This window comes from Colletotrichum tamarilloi (assembly GCF_030869305.1).
Source record: "Colletotrichum tamarilloi strain Tom-12 chromosome Unknown Scaffold_36.1, whole genome shotgun sequence".
In the NCBI taxonomy this organism is placed as follows: Eukaryota; Fungi; Ascomycota; class Sordariomycetes; order Glomerellales; family Glomerellaceae; genus Colletotrichum; species Colletotrichum tamarilloi.
Genome location: NW_026849419.1, coordinates 197,233 through 216,868, shown reverse-complemented (window position 1 = coordinate 216,868; position 19,636 = coordinate 197,233). Strand labels below are relative to the sequence as shown.

The 19,636-nt window shown below is 53.3% G+C and overlaps 10 protein-coding genes across 10 annotated transcripts; 5 read left to right on the top strand and 5 right to left on the bottom strand.

The window, feature by feature from the left end:
* Positions 1-163: 163 nt before the first annotated feature.
* Positions 164-1,236, bottom strand: CTAM01_09328 (uncharacterized protein; the record flags this gene model as incomplete). Its single annotated transcript, XM_060525347.1, has 3 exons — positions 164-735; positions 886-957; positions 1,041-1,236. 3 exons carry the CDS (start codon positions 1,234-1,236, stop codon positions 164-166), a joined length of 840 nt encoding a protein of 279 aa, XP_060380052.1.
* Positions 1,237-2,926: 1,690 nt separating this feature from the next.
* Positions 2,927-3,223, top strand: CTAM01_09327 (uncharacterized protein; the record flags this gene model as incomplete). The annotated part of the gene is made up of 1 exon (XM_060525346.1): positions 2,927-3,223. A coding segment is annotated over one exon (297 nt), but the record flags the coding sequence as incomplete, so codon positions are not given.
* A 1,276-nt stretch (positions 3,224-4,499) lies between these two features.
* CTAM01_09326 (uncharacterized protein) lies at positions 4,500-5,411 on the top strand (the record flags this gene model as incomplete). The annotated part of the gene is made up of 3 exons (XM_060525345.1): positions 4,500-4,653; positions 4,723-5,222; positions 5,307-5,411. 3 exons carry the CDS (start codon positions 4,500-4,502, stop codon positions 5,409-5,411), a joined length of 759 nt encoding a protein of 252 aa, XP_060380050.1.
* Positions 5,412-5,919: 508 nt separating this feature from the next.
* On the bottom strand, positions 5,920-7,893 carry CTAM01_09325 (multicopper oxidase; the record flags this gene model as incomplete). Its single annotated transcript, XM_060525344.1, has 4 exons — positions 5,920-5,995; positions 6,061-6,711; positions 6,765-7,480; positions 7,534-7,893. The coding sequence occupies 4 exons, from the start codon at positions 7,891-7,893 to the stop codon at positions 5,920-5,922; spliced, it is 1,803 nt and encodes a 600-aa protein (XP_060380049.1).
* An 845-nt stretch (positions 7,894-8,738) lies between these two features.
* On the top strand, positions 8,739-9,026 carry CTAM01_09324 (uncharacterized protein; the record flags this gene model as incomplete). The annotated part of the gene is made up of 1 exon (XM_060525343.1): positions 8,739-9,026. The coding sequence occupies one exon, from the start codon at positions 8,739-8,741 to the stop codon at positions 9,024-9,026; it is 288 nt and encodes a 95-aa protein (XP_060380048.1).
* A 417-nt stretch (positions 9,027-9,443) lies between these two features.
* Positions 9,444-10,730, top strand: CTAM01_09323 (iron permease FTR1 family protein; the record flags this gene model as incomplete). Its single annotated transcript, XM_060525342.1, has 5 exons — positions 9,444-9,468; positions 9,523-10,093; positions 10,157-10,268; positions 10,329-10,415; positions 10,479-10,730. 5 exons carry the CDS (start codon positions 9,444-9,446, stop codon positions 10,728-10,730), a joined length of 1,047 nt encoding a protein of 348 aa, XP_060380047.1.
* Positions 10,731-11,349: 619 nt separating this feature from the next.
* Positions 11,350-13,051, bottom strand: CTAM01_09322 (L-asparaginase; the record flags this gene model as incomplete). Its single annotated transcript, XM_060525341.1, has 7 exons — positions 11,350-11,512; positions 11,625-11,777; positions 11,840-11,888; positions 11,993-12,192; positions 12,318-12,490; positions 12,548-12,842; positions 12,918-13,051. The coding sequence occupies 7 exons, from the start codon at positions 13,049-13,051 to the stop codon at positions 11,350-11,352; spliced, it is 1,167 nt and encodes a 388-aa protein (XP_060380046.1).
* Positions 13,052-14,046: 995 nt separating this feature from the next.
* On the bottom strand, positions 14,047-14,516 carry CTAM01_09321 (uncharacterized protein; the record flags this gene model as incomplete). The annotated part of the gene is made up of 2 exons (XM_060525340.1): positions 14,047-14,251; positions 14,329-14,516. 2 exons carry the CDS (start codon positions 14,514-14,516, stop codon positions 14,047-14,049), a joined length of 393 nt encoding a protein of 130 aa, XP_060380045.1.
* A 432-nt stretch (positions 14,517-14,948) lies between these two features.
* Positions 14,949-15,691, bottom strand: CTAM01_09320 (uncharacterized protein; the record flags this gene model as incomplete). Its single annotated transcript, XM_060525339.1, has 2 exons — positions 14,949-15,046; positions 15,190-15,691. 2 exons carry the CDS (start codon positions 15,689-15,691, stop codon positions 14,949-14,951), a joined length of 600 nt encoding a protein of 199 aa, XP_060380044.1.
* A 1,860-nt stretch (positions 15,692-17,551) lies between these two features.
* CTAM01_09319 (major facilitator superfamily transporter) lies at positions 17,552-19,084 on the top strand (the record flags this gene model as incomplete). Its single annotated transcript, XM_060525338.1, has 4 exons — positions 17,552-17,735; positions 17,793-17,826; positions 17,892-18,474; positions 18,533-19,084. The coding sequence occupies 4 exons, from the start codon at positions 17,552-17,554 to the stop codon at positions 19,082-19,084; spliced, it is 1,353 nt and encodes a 450-aa protein (XP_060380043.1).
* Between the last annotated feature and the right edge of the window lie 552 nt (positions 19,085-19,636).

Genomic DNA, 19,636 nt, shown 5'->3' with positions numbered 1-19,636 from the left:
CATAATATCTCCCAGCCCAGCCTCACTCAGCCCATCACAAACGTCTTCATTTCTCATTCAAAATCCCAGCCCTTCCCCCTTTTCGAACTAACAACATGAAGTTTGCCCAACATAACGGTTCAGAGATTGTCAGACAATCCCGAGGCTACCATCTTTCCTACTTTCAGGGAAGGTTGTTCAACTTAATGCTGTTCTGCGAAGTCGAGTCCTTGCCAGCGTTGTAGTGCTCAGAGCGCTTCGCGTTCTCCTCCATACGGGCAAGTCTCGAGTTACGCTTCTTCTGCTGGCTCTTGCGATAGAAGAAGAGCGCGGCACCAATCAGCAGACCAACACCAGCGACGGCACCAATGACGATACCGGCAATCGCACCACCAGAAAGCTTCTTGCTTCCGCTGCTACCAGAGCTAGAGCCAGAGTTGGAGGCAGCGTTGGTAGACGAGGCGGAGGGGGACGCGGTGGCGGCGATGTCGTCTTCGCCAGGCTCAGTGGCGTTGAAGCAGGGGATGCGAGTGTTGAAGTTGGCGGCCTCGACGTAGGTAATGTCGGCGCAGGCGTAGAAGGTCTGGTTGTGGGGAGCGTCCCAGTCGGCACGGTAGATGATTTGGAGGGTTGCGTTGGAGCCTGCTGCGATGGAGGAGGGCGGGTTGGGAACGTCGACGCAGGTGTGACCTGGGTTCAGGTCCGAGACGGATTGTTCCTCGATGATAGTGGTGAAGTCGCTGTTGGAGGTTGGTTCTTGAGGGGTGTGTTAGTCATGTTGTGATGGGCAATAGGGGGTTGACAAGGTTTTGTGAAAGTCAAGGGGAGGTCAAGTAGACTGAAGTGCTTGTCTGTTGAGTTCATACACTCAAACAGAATAAAATGGCGAGAGATTCGTAAACATACCATTCTTGTAAGAGATAGAGATCTTGCTGTTGTAGTAGTCATCCTGGGCAACGAGAGCGACCTTTCCACCAACTATTCATCGGTACTCGTCAGTCAAAGGCTCACGCATCTTTTTGTCTTCATCAAGAACTTTCGTTCCGAGACTTTTGACTCACCCAAGGGGAAATTGGTTCTGTTGGCAGCACCAGACTTTGAACCACATGGAGCCTGGTTGTCCATGTCTCCGCTCCAGACTCTGTCAGCCGGCCACATGAAGGCAGCGGGACCCATCTCATCATCCTGCTTGGTGTGCTGGGCACAGGCAACCGAGGCGAGGCCCAGGGCCAGGAACGTCTTGAGGGAGGCGTGCATTGTTGCTGCCGTGATGTGGGCTTGAATCAAAAAGAAGCTTTTTCGATAACAAGACAAGAGACGGGTATGCGGCAAAACACGCGATGCCTTGGACCAACAGAGTGCGTTACGAAAGAGATGCGTACGACGACTGTGGAGGGGGTGGTGGGAAGAATTAAGAATTAAGGGGGCGGCTTAACTAGCATAAGATCCTTGGGAACGAACCGGATGGCAACGACGGTCAAGTTATACTACTGCAGGTCAACCTGAGATTTTCTTCTCTTCGCCTTTGCAAGCCGACTGGTTGCATATTGCATGTAACCTGGATGATGGATCTATCTCACATGGTCCTCTTTTCCCCTCTTTGGGTTAACCTTACACCAACCACCTCCGCTCACACATGTCAACGGAAAGAAGATGGGTTCACAGAAGTCACGAAGGGCGGGATATCCGCCCAGAGAGGGAGGATCCCGCCCAGAAGGTAGTGAGGGAAAAAAGGAAGTCAGGCACGAGTTCAGTTCAGGCTTTCGCCAATAGTGCCCAGACAACCCGCGCCCAGGACATGGCAAGACTTGGCTGGATCCCGTTGGATGGGGTGGTGGGAGGAGGCCACGGCCGCATGGATGAAGGGTGGTGGCGACCACGGAATTCTTTTGCATGGAAAAAGGTCTTGGGAAGTACCACTCAAGTCTTTCATAGATTCTGCCAGCATCCCGTAGATTGATAACATAAACAGCGGAACTTTTGGGGAGGAGTATGAGCAATAAGGTCTGGTATCTAGATGGATTGATGGCCAAGAATGTGGACGGACAGGGAAGACCGCCGGGCGGCAAAAATCTGGGAACATGAATACGAAGCAGACAGAAATCAAACCCCCGCCCCGCCTCTATCGATTTTCTCTCTCTCGCTCGGCCGCCGAAGGGGCCGGATACGTTCTTTGTCACTTTGTGAGGGGATCAAGTGCCCAGGCAATTACTGTAGATACCATCGCGACAAGTTCCCTTGGCGAACAACCAGGTTGCAGAGTAGCGTAGGAATGGTTGCAACTCTAGGGTGGTGAGATAGAGGGGAACGAGGGACAAACATGCTTGAAGTTCATTTATCGTGTATGCCACATGTACCTCTCAACATGGATACAGTAAGTAAGGACACACACAATCAAAGTTTCGAAAACTCTTTTTTCCCCTTCACCAAGAACCATAAGTAGTTTATCAGATCACTTTGTCCAATCAAATGAAGCCATCCGGCCCGCTTGTGCCTCTTGGCAGCATGGAGCAATATATCCAAACAGGGAATGGTTCACCGGACGTGGATGTCTGCCATTGTCTGGGTGGCACATAGTTGACAATGGTTGGCAAAGATTGTTGGCTGATGGCTGGATGGGCTGTCGTTTAACTGATGTGATTGATAAGATTAGATGCATCCTCAAGATCCGCAGCGCTAGGTACTTTTTACCTTGCCTCACCTTGAACCCACAACTTACTCTCCGTCTCCTCCAGTCTCCTCCTCCTCTTCTGCCCACCCCTGGTCCGGTCTGGGTCTGGGTCCTCCTCCGTTCTCCGCTTCGAAAGGCCGCCCGTCGGTTGTTAACCCTAATTAGCCCGGACGCAGCATGGATGGACATGGATGAATCCTCGCAGAACGTCGACTCTGTCCGACCTCGCCCGCAGAAAGAGAACGAGAGGCCCCAACAAGGATCGCGATTCATCCCACCACTCACGCAGCTCGCGCAAGGAATAAACGCCTCCTCACGCCACGGACAGTCATATCCCACAGGGCCGCCCAGCCATTTCTCCCAACTCCACACCTCCCCGATCCCCCAATCACGTACACTGCTCAAGGTGACTGGTCCTTGACTCCCAAGACCACAATAGACGAGCCCGTCGACGATATCGGTGAGGCACAGGCGCGCCGCCGCACATACGGACGTCGGAAAGGCACTAGAAGACTAATAAATAAAACGGTTGCCACGGATCAGACAGCCCGTTTTGGGAAGGCCGATTCGTGACGTTCGCTCCTCTCTCGGCCAAACCGCATGTTTTCAGCCCTTGGCATCAGCCATCAGGTCACCCATTGCTGGTATTTCCGACTTCCGGGAGGGACTCGCTCTCGGACTAACGAGAAGACATTACTGATGAGCGAGCAAGTTATCATCGCCATCAGTCAGTCTTTCTTCTCTGGAGTTACCCGCTCTACCAAACGGTGAGAGTTGTAGAGCAGCCGGGCAATGGCCGACGCCATCCGCTTCAGTCCATTCTCTCCTCCATCTCTCCCCGCCAAGATCCTCTTCTCTGCTCTTCGCACATACTTCGGGGCTCTAGATTCCTTCTGACTCCCAAGGGTCGCATCCGTACCATGTATGTACACTTAGAGTTGCGTTGGTTCGGCGGGGTACTCTCCTCCTAGCCTCCTCTCTCGCCCAGTCATTGCCTCCTCCTCTCGACCTCCACTTGAGCTGCAGTTGCCCATGCCATGCCAACGACCACGCATGACAAGGATCTTTTGCCTTGTCTTTCACCTTTGGTACGAGCTTTTTTTCTATTCGGCATCCCGCAAATTACACTATGAGCGCGTTGGGTTTACTTCGGCGATCCGGGGCAAATCCGAGCTTCCACGATCGGATACTTGCTCTTCGCCCACTGGGCTCTGTTAGCTATCCCATCATCCATGGAGTCTATACGAATAGTCCCGCGCTCTTTCAAGTCCCGCGCGCGCTACCCTGCTCCGCGGACCGTTGACTTTGGACTGCCTTATGTCATTGCCTTGCCTTGCCTTGCTTTGACATGCCTTGCCATATCCTGTTCAGATCCCGTCGTATTAACCCCCCTTACACGTCCGTGGACCATCGCTCTACCCTGGCCTAGGTCTTCCAGCTGATGGAGACTCTCATCGGCCAAGCTGGACCACGGAAGAGGCCGACATGAGCATCCATTCCCTGGGGTTTCCACATTCACAGGCCGGGAAAGCCTAGACTGAATCTGATGCCTGCATGCTCGCCGGCTCTCCTGTACCTGATCCTGTACCTGATTTCCCGTGCCTGACTTTCCCCTATTACTTCGTACCTCATGTGGACAAACAACAAAGCCATCATAATCTATAATAACCTCTTTCGCCAACCTTCTTTCATCTCGCTCCCACCCCCCTCTTCCCTCCTCACGCTCGCTTCCCCAAACTTACAACTTGACTGCCATTAAGACAATTCTCCTCCCCATCCAGTCTTCCTCCCACAAAGCATCTTCGAGTCCAACAACTTACCAAACTCACCCCTAATACCAACCTTCAAGATGCGTTCATTCGTTACCTGCACCGTCCTGGCCACCGTCGCCTCCATGGCCGTCGCCCAGGTCCACCCTCGCTTCGAGTACCCCGACTCCGTTCCCGCCGTTGAGAAGCGCCAGGAGCCCGGTACTCCCCGCTACCAGTGCCACGAGGACTGCGGTAAGTCTACACTTCTTTCACTCTCCCTTCTAAGTAAAGTACGTGACCCAGGATACTGACAACCACCAGGTCTCCTCATCACGCTCGGTCGCCAGGACGGCTTCTGCACCAACTCGGAGTGGAACGAGCGCTACGGCCGCTGCATGAGCTGCGCGAACACCTACGCCATCTGGATGTACTACTCCTCCGGCGTCACCTCCGCTGCCGCAAAGTGCGGCCTCTCCCCGACCCCCAGCCCCTCCGGAGGCGCTGTCGAGACCACCGCCGCAGCTACCAGCGCCGCCCCCGCCCCGGCTACCACCACTGCCGCTCCCGCTCCCGCCACCACCACCGCTGCCGCGCCTCCGGCTGTGTCTTCCAGCTCTGCTGCCGCTGAGTCCTCGGCCCCTGCTGCTTCTACCTCGGCCGCCGGCGCTCCCGCCACCACCCTCTCCACCGCCGCCTCTGCCTCTGGCTCCGCTTCTGCTTCCGCTTCCGCTTCCGGCGCCGCGACTACCTCTGGCGCCGCTGCCGGTACCTCCGCGGCTACCGTCACCCGCGTCACTTCCATCGGAACCTCTGTCGTTATTGTATGTGTCGCCTGGGCCTGGTCTATGATGTAAATGATTTGGTGTTCTTTGTTTGTTAACGTGGTTTCTTTTTCTTCATTGTAGCCTTCCGGAACTGCCACCCCCAGCACCCCCGTCTTCGCCGGTGCCGGCAAGAACGCCGCTGCCATGGGTCTCGCCGCCGTCGGCCTGGCCCTCGCTGCCTTCTAAGGGAGCTTAGTATCCTTTGGGAACGATTTGATGGCAAGAAAGCTTTTTTGAGAGGAAAATGTACATAGGCGAAGGACGCCAACCAAAAACTTTAATATTCACCGGAGATATGGTCATGTTTATGGATGTATGATAGCGAAGATCTTGTTATTATACGATTGGAGATAGTATACTACAACCTAATGAGTCTCCATTACACAATGTGCTGATGTGGTGTATTGAGTGATAATCGTTTGGCTGATATTTGAGTGAGACTTCCTTGTAGACCAAATATCAACATGAAGCGATTCATGCTTAAGACAGGTAAACATGGCCAAGACGGGGCCAGTATACGTTGAATCCAGCTTGAGTCAAAGGCACACGATGAGACATGTCTCTTTGCATAATCAGATTGATAAATGTAAACTCAAAATCATTTCTCCATATATGGCGGTGTGCATATATGTTTGTTCATGTATGACAGGTATTTATATGCATGCGTATATAATTTTGTTCGCTCAGATGACGTTTACTCATCTCGGTTTCCCGCATCGGAACCAGAATCCTCAACGTTAGACTGCTTATCAGATTCCAAAACACCGTACCTAGTCTCACATTAGCACACATTCCAACCAAGGGAGAGTTCTCGTCATAGAAGCAAAAGACATACCATGAAATAACAGCCAGACCCATGAACGCAGCCACGCAGCTGAAAAACATGGCAACGTAGCCTTTGGGCGTGAACCCCTCAGGCAAAGGTCCCACAGGCCTATTCTCGCCCGTGAGATCCAGCACGTCCTTGGTGTTACCAGCCGCATTACCCTTAGTCGGCACCCCACCGGCGCGGCACACCTCAAGATGGTCCTTAGGCACCTCCAGCCCCTGAAGGACATCAGGTGCCTCGATAATGGTCGCAATGAGCCCTTGGTCCATGTGCCACTCAATATGGCAGTGGAAGAGCCACACGCCCGGGTTGTTCGCCTTGAAGCGGATGACAAAGTTACCGTTGCCCTCGACGATGAGGGTATCGCGGCGAACCGGGTAGCGGGGGAAGCTAACATCGCTATCATTGGAGAATGCGCCGGCGTCTTCCTCGGAGCGGTGGACTACCTGGAACTGGTGGCCGTGGAGGTGGAAGGGGTGCTTGCCGTCGTCTTCGTTATTGAGGACGATTTCGATGATTTCGTCATGCTTGAGGACATGGGCGATGGAGTTTGTGCCGTAGACGCGGGGGTTCGCTGCGTTGTCGGCGCCGACGGTGAGGGCGCTGTAGAGGGAGGGGACCTTGGGGAGGACGTAGGTTTTGTCGTTGAAGAAGGCGCTGAGGGGGTGTTAGTTGTACTGTTGTTTAGTATAGAATTGTTGTAAACCTACTAGTTTGCGCCGTCGGCGAGGTTGTCCATCTTGACGGAGAGCTCGAAGGAGTAATCGACCTTTTCGTAAATCTCCTGCTTGTCATAGGGAACCAGCTCAAAGTCGTCAAAGGGGTCGAACTCGTCGACGGTGGCAGGCTCGGGCAGGGGCTTCTTGTCGTCGTAAACGAGCCAGCCGGTGACATTCGAGTCCTGGCCGTCGGGGATGACGTCAAAAAGCTCCTCGTCCATGGAGCCCACAATGGCAAAGTTCTCCGAGGCGTCCTTCTTGGTGGTCAGGAGCACGCTATAGCGCTGGGCGGGGGCGATGTAGAGCATCTCGGCCTCGGCCTCGTCGGTCCAGACGCCGTCGACCTCGACGACGCGCAGGGTGTGGCCTTCGAACCAGATGTACTGGGAGGCGAAAGCGCCAATGTTGACCATGCGGATCAGGTAGGTCTTACCCGGCTGGACCTTGACCTGGAGGTTCTGGGTGTCGTTGAGGAGGGCGGCGTTGGGGACGGGCTCGGCGCCGGTAGGGTTCTCGACGCTGATGAGCTCCTTGATGAGGGTGCGGGTGGACTGGTGGTACCAGTCGGAGAGAGTCAGGACGAGCTCCTCGTCATACTTGCCCTCGTAGGGACCCTTGGGGTCATGGATCAAGAGAGGACCGCGGAGACCTTCGGGGTAGGTTCCGTCGTTGTGCGCGTGGTACCAGTAGATGCCGACTTGATCAAACTGTAGATGGCATGGGTATAGGCTTGTGTAAAGAGTCTATAAGGAGAGCTTACCTTGAAATCATAGGTAAATGAGGAACCAGGGGGGATGGCGCACTGGGTGACACCGACGGCGCCGTCCATGTGGTTGGTGCCATTCTGGAACAGGCCGTGGAAGTGAAGACTGGTGCTCGCGTTGCCGAGGTGGTTGTGGACGGTGAGAACGAGCCTATCGCCCTTTGTTGCCTCGATGAGAGGCAGAGGCCACTGGCCGTTTACGCCAATGGTTGGCTTATCAAAGGCGCCGTCGGGGTTGGAGAGAACCCATCCAATGTTCCAGTCGAGCTCGATGGTCTTTGCCAGGGCGGTTAATATGAGAAGCGTGAGGGCGGCGACTCGGGCCAAGATGGCCGATGTTGAGGATGAAAAGGCCATGGTGGCCGGGGTTGCTTCCGGTGTGGTAGTCCGACCTTATTCAGTGTACTTATTTGATAGTGGTGGTGGTTGTGGTGCCCTTTTGGCGCGGCTCAAAATGCCCTCACAACTCTCAACTCAACACTAGACTCTAGACACTAAACACGAGCTGAGTCTATGTTGCTTCACTTTGGTTGATATGCAGTCTCGCACGGGCGTCCAGATGCGCGAGAGGTGGTCGTGATTCATAGACTCGTTGGAAAAATCCCACAAAAAAAAGCTTCTACGAACCGGGCCGAGCGCGGAGGAACATTGGACGTCCGAGACCTTTTGACAGCGGGCGGCGGCGATCGAGGGAGGGGTGGGCAGCTGTACTCCGCAGTATAACTGTACGGAATACACCAGACGCGAGGGCTCGGAGAAAAGAGCAAGTGGAAGCGAGGAGGGGAAACTCGCTGGTGAGGAGGGGAGTGAAAGATGAGTTATTACTTGACCGCGTGGTTGGGGGAGTGAGTGTGAGGACTGAAGTGAGAGTGAGAGTGAGAATGAAAGTGAGACACACGTGAAAAGGGTCGTGTCGCCTGATTGAAAATTGCACAAACGAATGGATTGAAATCTTGGCGATCTGATAAGGAAAAGCCGCCGTTGCCTGCCCGGTCTTTCCCTGAAGAGTACCCGCTATTTGGTGGGGGGACTGCCTGAAGTGTGTCGCCGGTGGGCGGATCGAAGGGGAGGTACTCCGTTCTGGGGGGGTTTATCTGATCCTGAGGATCGAACACAACCACTACAGCAGTGTTACAGCGTGGTGCCCCCTGGGTGAAGCCTGTCAGAGATGCGCCAGCACCGACGCCAGCGCACCCGTTCCCATGGCCAGGTGGCTCAGTCAGCAGGCAAAACCCCCCGAGGACCCCTGCCCCACTCACATCACCGCACTCTTTGTGCCAAAAGAACCTGAAGGATCCAACCTGGAAAACCTAAGACTCGGCTTTACGACGCCAGCCGAGATCGCTGGCGCGATAGACGACGGTGAAAATCGGCGGGGACCAAAGTGGCAGAGAGAAAACTCGGAATCCGCACTCTCACGCGACACCATCACCTCGGCGCCCCGAAGCCACCACTTCCTCTCTCTCTCCGTCTCGTTGATCCTCGACTAAGCCCCGCCCGCGTGCCCGTCCCGTGTGCGTGTCATTGCTGGGTATTGTCAGTGTCAGCCGCGACTGTTTCTTTCTCGGCAGAGCCGCTTAATCCTGCCTCAAATTCATTCTCGGTCACGTCCCTTCCCACCTCATCGTCGCCCGATATTCAGCACCACCACCATCACCAAATATTGCGGCTCTCAATCCTGCAATGCCCTTGAGACGTGAAGCAACGCTATAACATTATCGCCGTCTTCCATCTCACTGAAGAACTTTCATCCTGCTCTACACACTTAAACGCTACAGCCGCATCTTAAGCGCAGCCGCGCCTCATTTTCACTGGGACATTATCTCTCATCTCATTCCACACCAAGTCGCCACTCATCCCAACCTCGCTCACACACTCAACGAGCACATCACAACCACAAACTCACGATGGAGGACCTATTCTCACTCCCCAGTACGTAACCCCCTATCTTTGTTATCCTCACCATCACAAACTTACAAAACATAGTCTTCTTCATCACCTTCCGCGAGTCCCTCGAAACCGCCATCATCGTCTCCGTCCTCCTCGCCTTCATCAAGCGCACCCTCGCCACCAAAGATGACCCCGTCCTCCACCAAAAGATGGTCAAACAGGTCTGGCTCGGCACCGCCGCCGGCCTCGTCACCTGCGTCGTCATCGCCATGGCCATCATCAGCGGCATCCACTCCCTCGGTGCGGAGCAGTTCGCCGCCGCAGAGAGCATCTGGGAGGGCATCTTCTCCCTCGGCGCCTCCCTCATCATCACCGCCATGGGCGCCGTCCTCCTGCGCGTCACCAAGCTGCAGGACAAGTGGCGCGTGAAGCTGAGCAAGGCCCTGAACGCGAGCGAGTCCCACTCGGGACCCTTCCGCGACCGCTTGAAGTACCTCGGCGAGAAGTACGCCCTGTTCTTGTTGCCATTCATTACCGTCCTGCGTGAGGGTTTCGAGGGCGTGCTCTTCATTGCTGGCGTGGGTGTGAGCGAGACTGCTGCATCCATTGCCATTTCGTCTATTCTCGGTCTTGCGCTTGGTGCCTTTGTTGGCTACTTCATCTACAAGTGAGTTTAATCGCGGTGATTCTTGAAGTTGTGCCGCATCCGTACTGACTTTGTGGGGAAAAGGGGCTCCAAGACGGCACCGATCCAAATCTTCCTCATCGTTTCCACCTGCTTCCTGTACCTCATCGCTGCCGGTCTCTTCTCCAAGGGCGTCTGGCACTTCGAGCAGAATGAGGTAAGCAACCTCCTATCCCTAATTACATTTGCTAGGTGATACTAACGCAGAAATCCAAAGTGGAACAAAATCGTCGGAGGTGACGCAGCAGAACTCGGCTCCGGCCCCGGCTCCTACGACGTCCGCAGAAGCGTCTGGCACGTCAACGTAAGCCCCCCTGACCTCCTCAATCGTTACTACCAACATACCAAATTCTGACACAAAACGCAGTGCTGCAACCCCGACCTCAACGGAGGCGGCTTCTGGGGCATCTTCAATGCCGTCCTCGGCTGGCAGAACTCGGCCACCGTCGGCTCCGTCGTCTCCTACAACCTCTACTGGGTCGCCGTCGCCGCGGGCTTCTTCGCCATGATTTGCAACGAGAAGGGGTACTGGCCGTTCGCCGGCAGCAAGGCCAAGAAGCTCGCCGACGAGCACGAGGGCGACGACCAGGAGCCGCTTCTTAGCAGGCCCGCTCGGTAAGTTTTCCGACTCGATTCGGCCCCTCGGCGGGCGAAAGTTGCGAGACTTCTGAGTTTCGCAATTCCCAATGATGCACCGAAAGAGGAGATGTGACTCCCAAAGGCGACTTAGTATTTTGGATTATGTACAAAGTGGTGAAGCTCCGAAAGCGCCTTGATCTAAGAAAAACTGGAGATGATAGATATTTATCGTTGCTATATATTGTAGATACGACTACTTATGTATCCAAACCTGCAAGTGTTGATGACTTGGCCCTGACCTGACATTTCTCTGTAGACTACTTTCATTTGGATTAGATGCGTCTGCCGGTCCAGCAAACAGACCCAAGCTGGCCTGATACGTCGTGCTTTCCAACGAACAACTCCTTCCCCGGCACTATATTCACAGACGGCAGGTGATTGTGAAGAGTAATGTAATGATAGCGCTGTGATTGCCCCCATCTTCTTTCTTCTTTTGTCCTTCTGTCCTCGGCTCAATGGCAATCAGGTGCCAGATTCAGGACGCAATGTCGTATGATAGCTCGTAATTCTCATGTGTTCGTTCCTGTATCATTACTGTATCACCATGTCTTGTAGGTCTCTCGACCATACCTTCTCTTTCACCATAGCACCCTTTTCCCTCATCTAGAGTAATAGAACTTTTGGTTCGCAGGCGTATCATAGATAGTCCTCCTCAAAGGACTCTCAAACAACCCCCGGATCGCATCGATGTCATGCCCGGCATCGATAGCGAGCTGAAGCATAATACGCGCCTGTTCGCCGCCGAGGTAACTCGAGTAGATCCTAATTGCAACTTATGTCAGCGGATATCCGAGAGCAAGTTTTCTCAGAACTTGAAGAAGGGGCAACCGCATGATTGGCTTCAGTATGTTGAGGCTTTGGGGACTTCACGTACAGCGGCCCGGGAAAGGGACTCGGAACGCCGGTGCCGGTGACGGGTCGCGCGACGGCGATGGTGGGTATCTCCCGCTGCTCCAGCAGGTCCGCGGCCGCGGCTCGGGCGCTGTGACTCACGGCTGCCGCGCCGGGCCCGAGAATCACCAAGCCCCTGATAGCGTGGACATCAGCTTCTAGTCGGTTTCAGCGATGTCTGATCAGGGATGGACTTACTTTGCGCCGTTGGCGACAGCAGCATGCATCAACGAAGCATCAAATCCCTCTACAAAACTCTACTGTCAACTTTCTTTTCTTCCTCCATGGACCAAACCCTCTCCTCGTGTGTGGGAAGTTATCGGGCAGACTCAAGATTGAAAGACAACTCACGATGACCATAAACAATAATCACAGAAGGCAGCTCCGTCACACCCGTGACATCAAAATAAGGCCGTCCTGTCGGGTACGCCGGGTCGAAGAAGTAATACGGCTGCCCCGCGAGAAAGGCTCCGAGATTCCCTTGCTCGAGGGCCTTGAACGTGTCTGGTGTGTTTGCGTTGACTTTGGTGGAGTAGTAGATTGAGGTGAATCTATTTCAGGTGTCTTTGTTAGTCGAAACTGATTTCCCTTCAGCCTTATTCGTTGATGAAATGCCTCTTCCGGCTGATCAGGGGCTGTGTGCTAAGTGTAATGGACACGTTTTCAGAGAATTTACCTGTCGTTGAAGGCGATTAGGCCCCCTCGATCACGCGAAGAAGGCGAGGCAGCAGCCGCAACAGCCTGGTAGAAGTTCGCGTGTCCGTCAGGGGAGACATACGTATCAGGTCTCATGGATCCCGTGGCGACGAACGGCTTGGAGCAATTAAACGTCAAATCCACGCCGAAAGCCTAGTATCCTCTTCATCAGCCAATATCCCCCACAACCCACAGACTTGGATATCAAACCGTCTCTTCCAACGTATTCGTTCCATGAAACATAATAGCACCAGCTACATCACTCCCCTCGGCACAAATCTGTGCGTTAGCAAGCTGGCTGATATTCAAATACAGCGACGAATTCAACCCCGCGCTGCCGCCGGGGGCATTGAGTTCCACGACGGCGAGCTGAGCGACCTTGAGGGCCTCGGAGACGTTTTCGATGAGGTCGTAGGGCGTTGGGGAGGCGCCGGCGCCGTAGGCTATGTTATCTAAGCGGCTATAGTTTGAGGCGGAGAGGATTGTGCCCCCTGCGTTGTAGATGCTGTGTTGGGTTGGTTAACTGGGTGCTCATAAGAGTGCTTGTGGGAGTGCTTATGAGGGTTGGGAAAAGACTTACATCACTTTTGGGAGGGATGAATCTGTTGATATCCAGTCCAGATCCCATTCATTTGTCGATGAAGACCTGGTGATTGGGGAGGCGGACGTTACCGTGGCCAAGGCCAGCGCCGTGGCGAGGAAGTTGGGTAGCATTGCTGTCACGGGCAATTGCTGTTACGAGGACTAGGCTGGGTCACTACAACTACTTTGCAAGTTGGAAAGATGTTGGAGAAGGTAATTCCTCTACGGTATTTGATGGATTCGTGGCTGCTTTACACTCCGCTAGCCAAGCCGACGTATCACTCGCGTATGTACCAAGACTGCGCGGTTCTGATGGAATATCATCTATGCAGCGTGCCATCTTTCAATTGGTTGGTAGTCTGGATCTTTTGGAGCCCTGAGAATCGCCAATGATGAGTCCCTACACGACGAAATTGGGTATGATCTATCAGTAAACCCATAATCTTATCTCGGCTCATGTCGCCGACGGCATCACCGGGACTTTGTGGGGGATGATACTCCAAATCAGCGGTGGGAGGACTTGGCAGATAGGCTGACACTGAGAACCAGATCTGTTTATTTCTTCTCTCTTCTCGATTGTATACATGTAGTCGAAAATATATATAGAACCTTGAATAACGCTATCAGTACCCATGTCGGGCACGTCAGCCGGCTGCCGATATGCTTATCCCGGAGGAGCATCGGGCGCCGTCCGGGTGGCGTCACGTTGCGGGGTAGCGCGGGGTCCTGGGAGCGGGGGCACCAGACGCCTGGATAGCGCGGGAAAGCTCCGAAAGCCCGGGGTGCACGGCGTGGGTTGCATATCATGCTTCTCTGCTTTTATGTGGGATAGATGCGCCTTAAGTTTCCTCTTCCTCGCTCTCAGGGAAAGAGGTTTCGCTTTCTCGTCGATGCAGCAGCGGTGAGGACGTAGAGAGACAACCCATGTTCAACCCGCAGTTGGGTCAGGATGTGAGCATGGCGCGAACAACCCTCCCATCGTGCTAACATCTCGAAGTTCACTTGGAATATACGACAATCATTCGAGCAAAACAAATATGCTATTCGCTAGCATCAAGCACAATCTACTACACAAAATAACGCTTCAAAACATGAATCATACTTTCGTACCCGCCCCTTCGAAACCTTCAAGCATCACCGCTCTTCTTCTTCTCAGCCTCACTCGCAGCTCCGAAACCCAGTGCCTTATTCAGGAGAGTATCTACCGTGGATGATAACTCTCCCTTTGGCTTGCCCTTGCTGCGAGTACCACCGGCGCTCTCGCCGCTGCTTCGATTCGTTCCTCCCGAGCTATTCGTGTCTTTGGTCTCCTCGGAGAGGTTTCTGTTCAGTCTGACCGCTATTTGTCAGCATGGAAAGTTCTGAAAATCTCCGTCTCTTTGCTTTGCACTATTAAAGGGTTGGTTTACTGTGTCTCATTGTGTTGCTCCATCTTCGCTGCTACGGGCGCTGGCGCTGGAACTTGCTTGATAGTGGGCGGTGATTGTTTGACAGAAGTAGCACGAGCGTGTCTACCGGCCCACGGATCGGTTTGTATGAAATTTGAGAGGGAGTCAGGCATCTTAATGCTCACTGCCTTCATGAAAAGCGTATCCATTGTGACGTATATTGAGATGCTTGACAGCTTCTTGATATTCGCGGCGTGTGGCGGAATAAATGGGCACGGGTCCCGTAACTACGTAACATCAATACAAGAAATCATGCCCGGGCCATCATTCCCTTTTAAACTCCCCATGAGAATTGCAATCAATTGTACGTCATTCAGGGTCCGATGTACGCTGATCCAACAATGGCACCACCATCGGGCTGAGAACAGGGATATATAGAGTATCGGGCTGTCTGGGGATTCTGACCGTACCAGGGATATCGCAGTTGCGCTTCGTCACGCGCCATATCATCAACGCGAGCTGTCAACTATATCCTTTTCTCGCAGATAATCTGCCCCATGAGTCCATAAGACCAAGCCATCTTTGGAAGTTCACATGGCTCATCGTGGCCGTCGTCCTGCAATATGAAGCCCGGCTCTTCATCAAGACGCCGAGTCGTCATTATCACCCTTTCCCCCTTTATACTCGTAAATGAGGCAGCCGACTTTCTTCCTTCCACCAACACCGCCGTTGCCTTTACCTACATGTCAGAAAATAAGAGCGTCAGTAACATTTTATAATCCGTGATCATAAGTAAGATAGACTTGCAAACACGCCTTGGCAAAAACCCCAAATCGTAGATTGCCACGACAATCGGGGTTGCCCAAAATAAAGAAAACTCACACTCATAATGCGTAGACCCCATGATCTCATAACACCCCGGCGTCCACACGGGGCCCCCTTCCTCCCCCAACGGGCGCTGCACGCTCTGTTTCCCGACGGTCACCCTGCAGCCCGCCTCCCACCAAACTCTAAAGTCGTGGTTGACTCCGTGCCAGTCCCGGTACCGCCAGCTCGCATTGCGGGCCAGGCGGCCGTTGCCGTCGTGGTAAGCGGGGTTCGTCGGGTCGTCACTCGCGTCGAGGACCTGCGTCGTGTCGTAGCGCTGCTGGCAGAACTTGTAGACGCCCTCGAAGAACAATTTGGGCTCAATGTCGGCGTGGCCGCGGAATTCGGCTTCGTCGTGGCATTCAACTGGGTACATTTCGGGTTCGCGGACGGGGGTGAAGTAGGATCGTCGGGCGTTGTTGGGGGTGGAGGTGTGGTTGGTGACGGGGACTGGGTTAGCTAGGAGGCTCGTGATCAAGGTATGTGTAAGAAGAAGGTAAAGATTGATAGAATGCATGATTTATGCGGAGCTCAAAAGAGTGATGCAGGACGTTGATACATGAGAATTATGATTTACAGTTGGGAGAAATGAAGAGCTCTTCATGTTGGTCCACGTTGCCGGACGTTTCACTTTGTGGTTTATATGAGCATAAAGGCAGACTGTCTTGGAAAATTGATGAAAAGAGTTGATTCTTGATTCGAAGGAAGCGTCTGGCTCACCGAAGAAGCTCGTGATACGAATTCATAGTATCAGCTACAATCAATGGGCACTTGGCGAAGCACAAGAGCCGTTTGCGACATCCTGCGCAAGTCCCAGTCTGGCAACGATACAGAGCCCTTGAAAGACTCAGCGACTTGAGCCAAGGCTGTCTGCCGAAGCCCGGATTAGACCTCATTGTTCTCGCTTTCTTGACGGGCTCGCCCTTTCGTGACACCAGGCGTCGCCCATACCACCCTCTTACATAAGGTGCAACTCTCACTGAAGCGAATTGATGAGCGAGAAGCTCTGTATTTGAAAGTCAAAGGCCAACACGGACTCGAATGCGGCTTCTCCTACGGCCTTGGCTCAGCTGCTCAATTGTGTTTATCCCTTTGCATCATGAAAATGTCCATGGAGTTTGTGGCGCATCCGACTTGGTGCGTAAACGCCTTCACTTAATGCGATATCCTTCGCCAAAATCATCAACCAGTGAGTCGCATCATGATGTACGCTGCTTGCGACTCAGTAATCATGGAATTAACAGACTGCACAGTATGAGCGGTAACTCACTAGCCAAGATGGCATGTGCTGAAATTTCATCTTCAATGTATCACCTCTCAGGCGGGGGTCGTCTCATCTTTGCTGATGATGCACCCCTACACGTCATCTTGTGAGCTTTCTTCTCATCTCAAAATTACAGCGACCCATTATGGGAGCTATGACTCTCTAGTGAAAACGTCGCTGGACATGTGGACAAAGTGTCTTATGATGACCAGATCGCCTTAGGTAATTGGAACAGAGAAATGTAAGCTGCTATTACCTCGGCCATCGACGACATGAAGTCGAAGTAAGATGCATCTCCGCGGAGTGGGCGACCGTGTTAGTCAGCTTGCGGCTATGTGAGCAAAAATACTTGCGAGCGTCCAGTTCATTACAGTCGTTTACTATTTTTCTGCCCTGGAAAGAAGTCAATTACTTGCATCATGCAATGATAAACATCGGAAACTTGAACCGACTCTAATCAGATCCGTGAGAATAGATGTAGCATAGGATTAAGGCTCGTACGAAGTTGCGAAACTGTTGTCCAACTAACAGCCAAAGGACAACCAATTCTACTAGTTCGGAAGAGATCGCGGGGAACGGGAGGATCCCCGGTACTTCCGCCGCATTTCCGACAGAGTTGGCTCAATATCCTGGCAACTCATCGGCATCCTGGTTGGCTCGCCGTGCGGTTCCGGTCCAAAGGGCGCCAAAGGGCGTGTGAAATTTGCTACTTAGATTGAATAAGTCAATCACCGAGCGGTGCCAATTGTAGTTCTCAATGACTAATTGTCAAGTTTCAACTTCTTACTGCCGCCTCTAAGTAATAGTTTCGCGGGGCGCTGCTATTCATTTACCCTTACCACACACACCGCCTAACCTCGGCAAAGACTGAGTGACGAACTAGGGACTTTTGCCCATGAGTCAAAGGAGAAAAGGGTTTTTAGTTCTAAGCGCGAAAGCGCGAGGAAACTGGTTCAAACAGAGTCTTTAAGCTGCGCGCTCCCCGCCATGACTAGCATACGGGAATGAAAAACCGCTTATTCCCAGGACACAACACACACGATCAATGTCCATCCAGGTCTATGACGCCACCCTCTCGACATCAGAACGCATGTCGCCCAACAACAGACTGTGATGATGGATAGCAGCATAGAAAAGGAGACGAGGTCCGACTCGTCGCGGAACGAAGGTGGTCTGGTAGGAGAAGAGACGCACCGGACAGGGAGCCGCGTTGGGCGCGTGCTGAGCCGCATCGCGTCAGCGCCCACTGCGGATCCCGGGCCGCCGCCTGACGGGGGATACAATGCTTGGATGGCCGGTGAGAATGAGATGCTGCCTTTGCTGAAGGAGTGGAGCTGACGGGCGGTTATCATAGTACTGAGCGCGCATTTCATCTTTATGGATACATGGTGAGTGAGACAACAGCGCAACAGGACCTTGAAGATGAAGTGGTTTGACATGGCGGGCAATGTAGGGGCTTCGTCAACTCTTTCGGCGTCTTCCAGACATATTACGTCCAGCAGCTGAAGAGACCACCGTCAGACATTTCATGGATCGGATCCTTCCAAGTCTTCCTGCTCTTCTTCATCGGCGCATTCTCCGGCCGTTTCACTGATGCAGGGTACTTTCGCCATCTCTATTTCTCCGGCTGTTTTCTCATCCTGCTCGGCATCTTTGCAACGTCGTGGTGCACGCAGTACTGGCAGATTTTCCTCTCGCACGGCGTCTGCGTAGGCCTGGGCTTCGGTCTGGTGTTTTGCCCATCCCTAGCGACGCTATCGACTTACTTTGACAAGAGAAGGGCCATCGCCATCGGCATGGCGGCTGTAGGAAGCGCGTCAGGCGGCTTGGTGTTCCCGAGTACGGTTCGACAGTTGCTGCCGCAGGTTGGGTTTCCATGGGCTATGCGCACGCTTGGCTTCATACAGCTTGCGACGCTGACAGTTGGGTTCATCTTTCTGAAGCCGCGCATACCGCCGCGCAAAGCGAGCAAGATGGTGGACTTGGCGTCGTTCAAGGAACTGGAGTATACTTTCTATACTGCGGGGGGGTTCTTTGTAAATTCATCTTTCGCCTGTTGAAACTGAACGTCACCGCTGACTTGAATTTGTCCAGTCCTTCATGGGGGTGTACTTTGCCTTTTATTACCTGGCCTCTTTCAGTCGAGACGAGCTCGGCTTCTCGTACACGGACTCGCTGAATCTCCTACTGGTTCTGAACGGCATCGGCTTCATCGGGCGCCTAGGCCCGAATTTCCTCGCCGACAAGATCGGCACAATCACAGTCTTCACACCCATGGCTCTGATCTCTGGGCTATTAACCTACTGCTGGATCGCTGTCAAGTCCCCATCGGGACTCTATGTCTGGACCATTTTCTTCGGCATCGCGGGTAACGCCATCCAGGCCCTCTTCCCGGCTGACGTCAGCGCCTTGACGACAGACCCTAGCAAGCAAGGGACGCGCATCGGGATGGTCTTCACTATTGTTGCGTTTGCGGTGCTCACCGGCAATCCAATCGCCGGTGCCATCATCTCTGCTACCGGCGGCCGATACCTCGGCGCCCAGGCTTTTGCTGGCAGCTGCTTGATATTGGGAACATTCTTCTTAACCTTGGCGCGAATAGTCAAGACGAAGAAGATTGGCAAAGGCTGGTTTGTCAAGGTTTGAGCCTCCTCATTGGTAACGGTGGAAGGAAGAAGGAGAACCTGTACAATATTATATAAAGCTGAGTGTATATATTCAGTCATCAAATTACGTACTCGTATGCTGGCAAAGATTCTCACACAATTCAAATCGTATCAGTCACGACGGCTGTTTCTTCGCTAGAACGCAACAGACCGAACCCGAGAGAGGGCGCGGCTGACTGATTCCAATTTCCTGAGCTAGCTTTCACTTTATAAGCCAATCTGAAAAACAATCTCTAACAGAGTTGCATTGCAAGCTGACATTACCTTGCGATTCAGCGACACGTGATAGAATGCTTAGTCGACTTGGCAGGGGCTCAAAAGAAGTGACCCTTTCCGTTTAGGAAACCAGTTAATTGGGCAGCGCTTGGCTCGTCACTTTGACAGGCGTAGATAATACTACATAGTCATCTTGAGTTGGAGTAGGCGCCGTGGTGCCGGTAGCCGCGTTCCCGGCAAGAACAAGGTTCAAGGCCCCGATAGCATTCTTGATAAACATCACGCCACTGTCAATTTGAGACTGAACGAATATTTT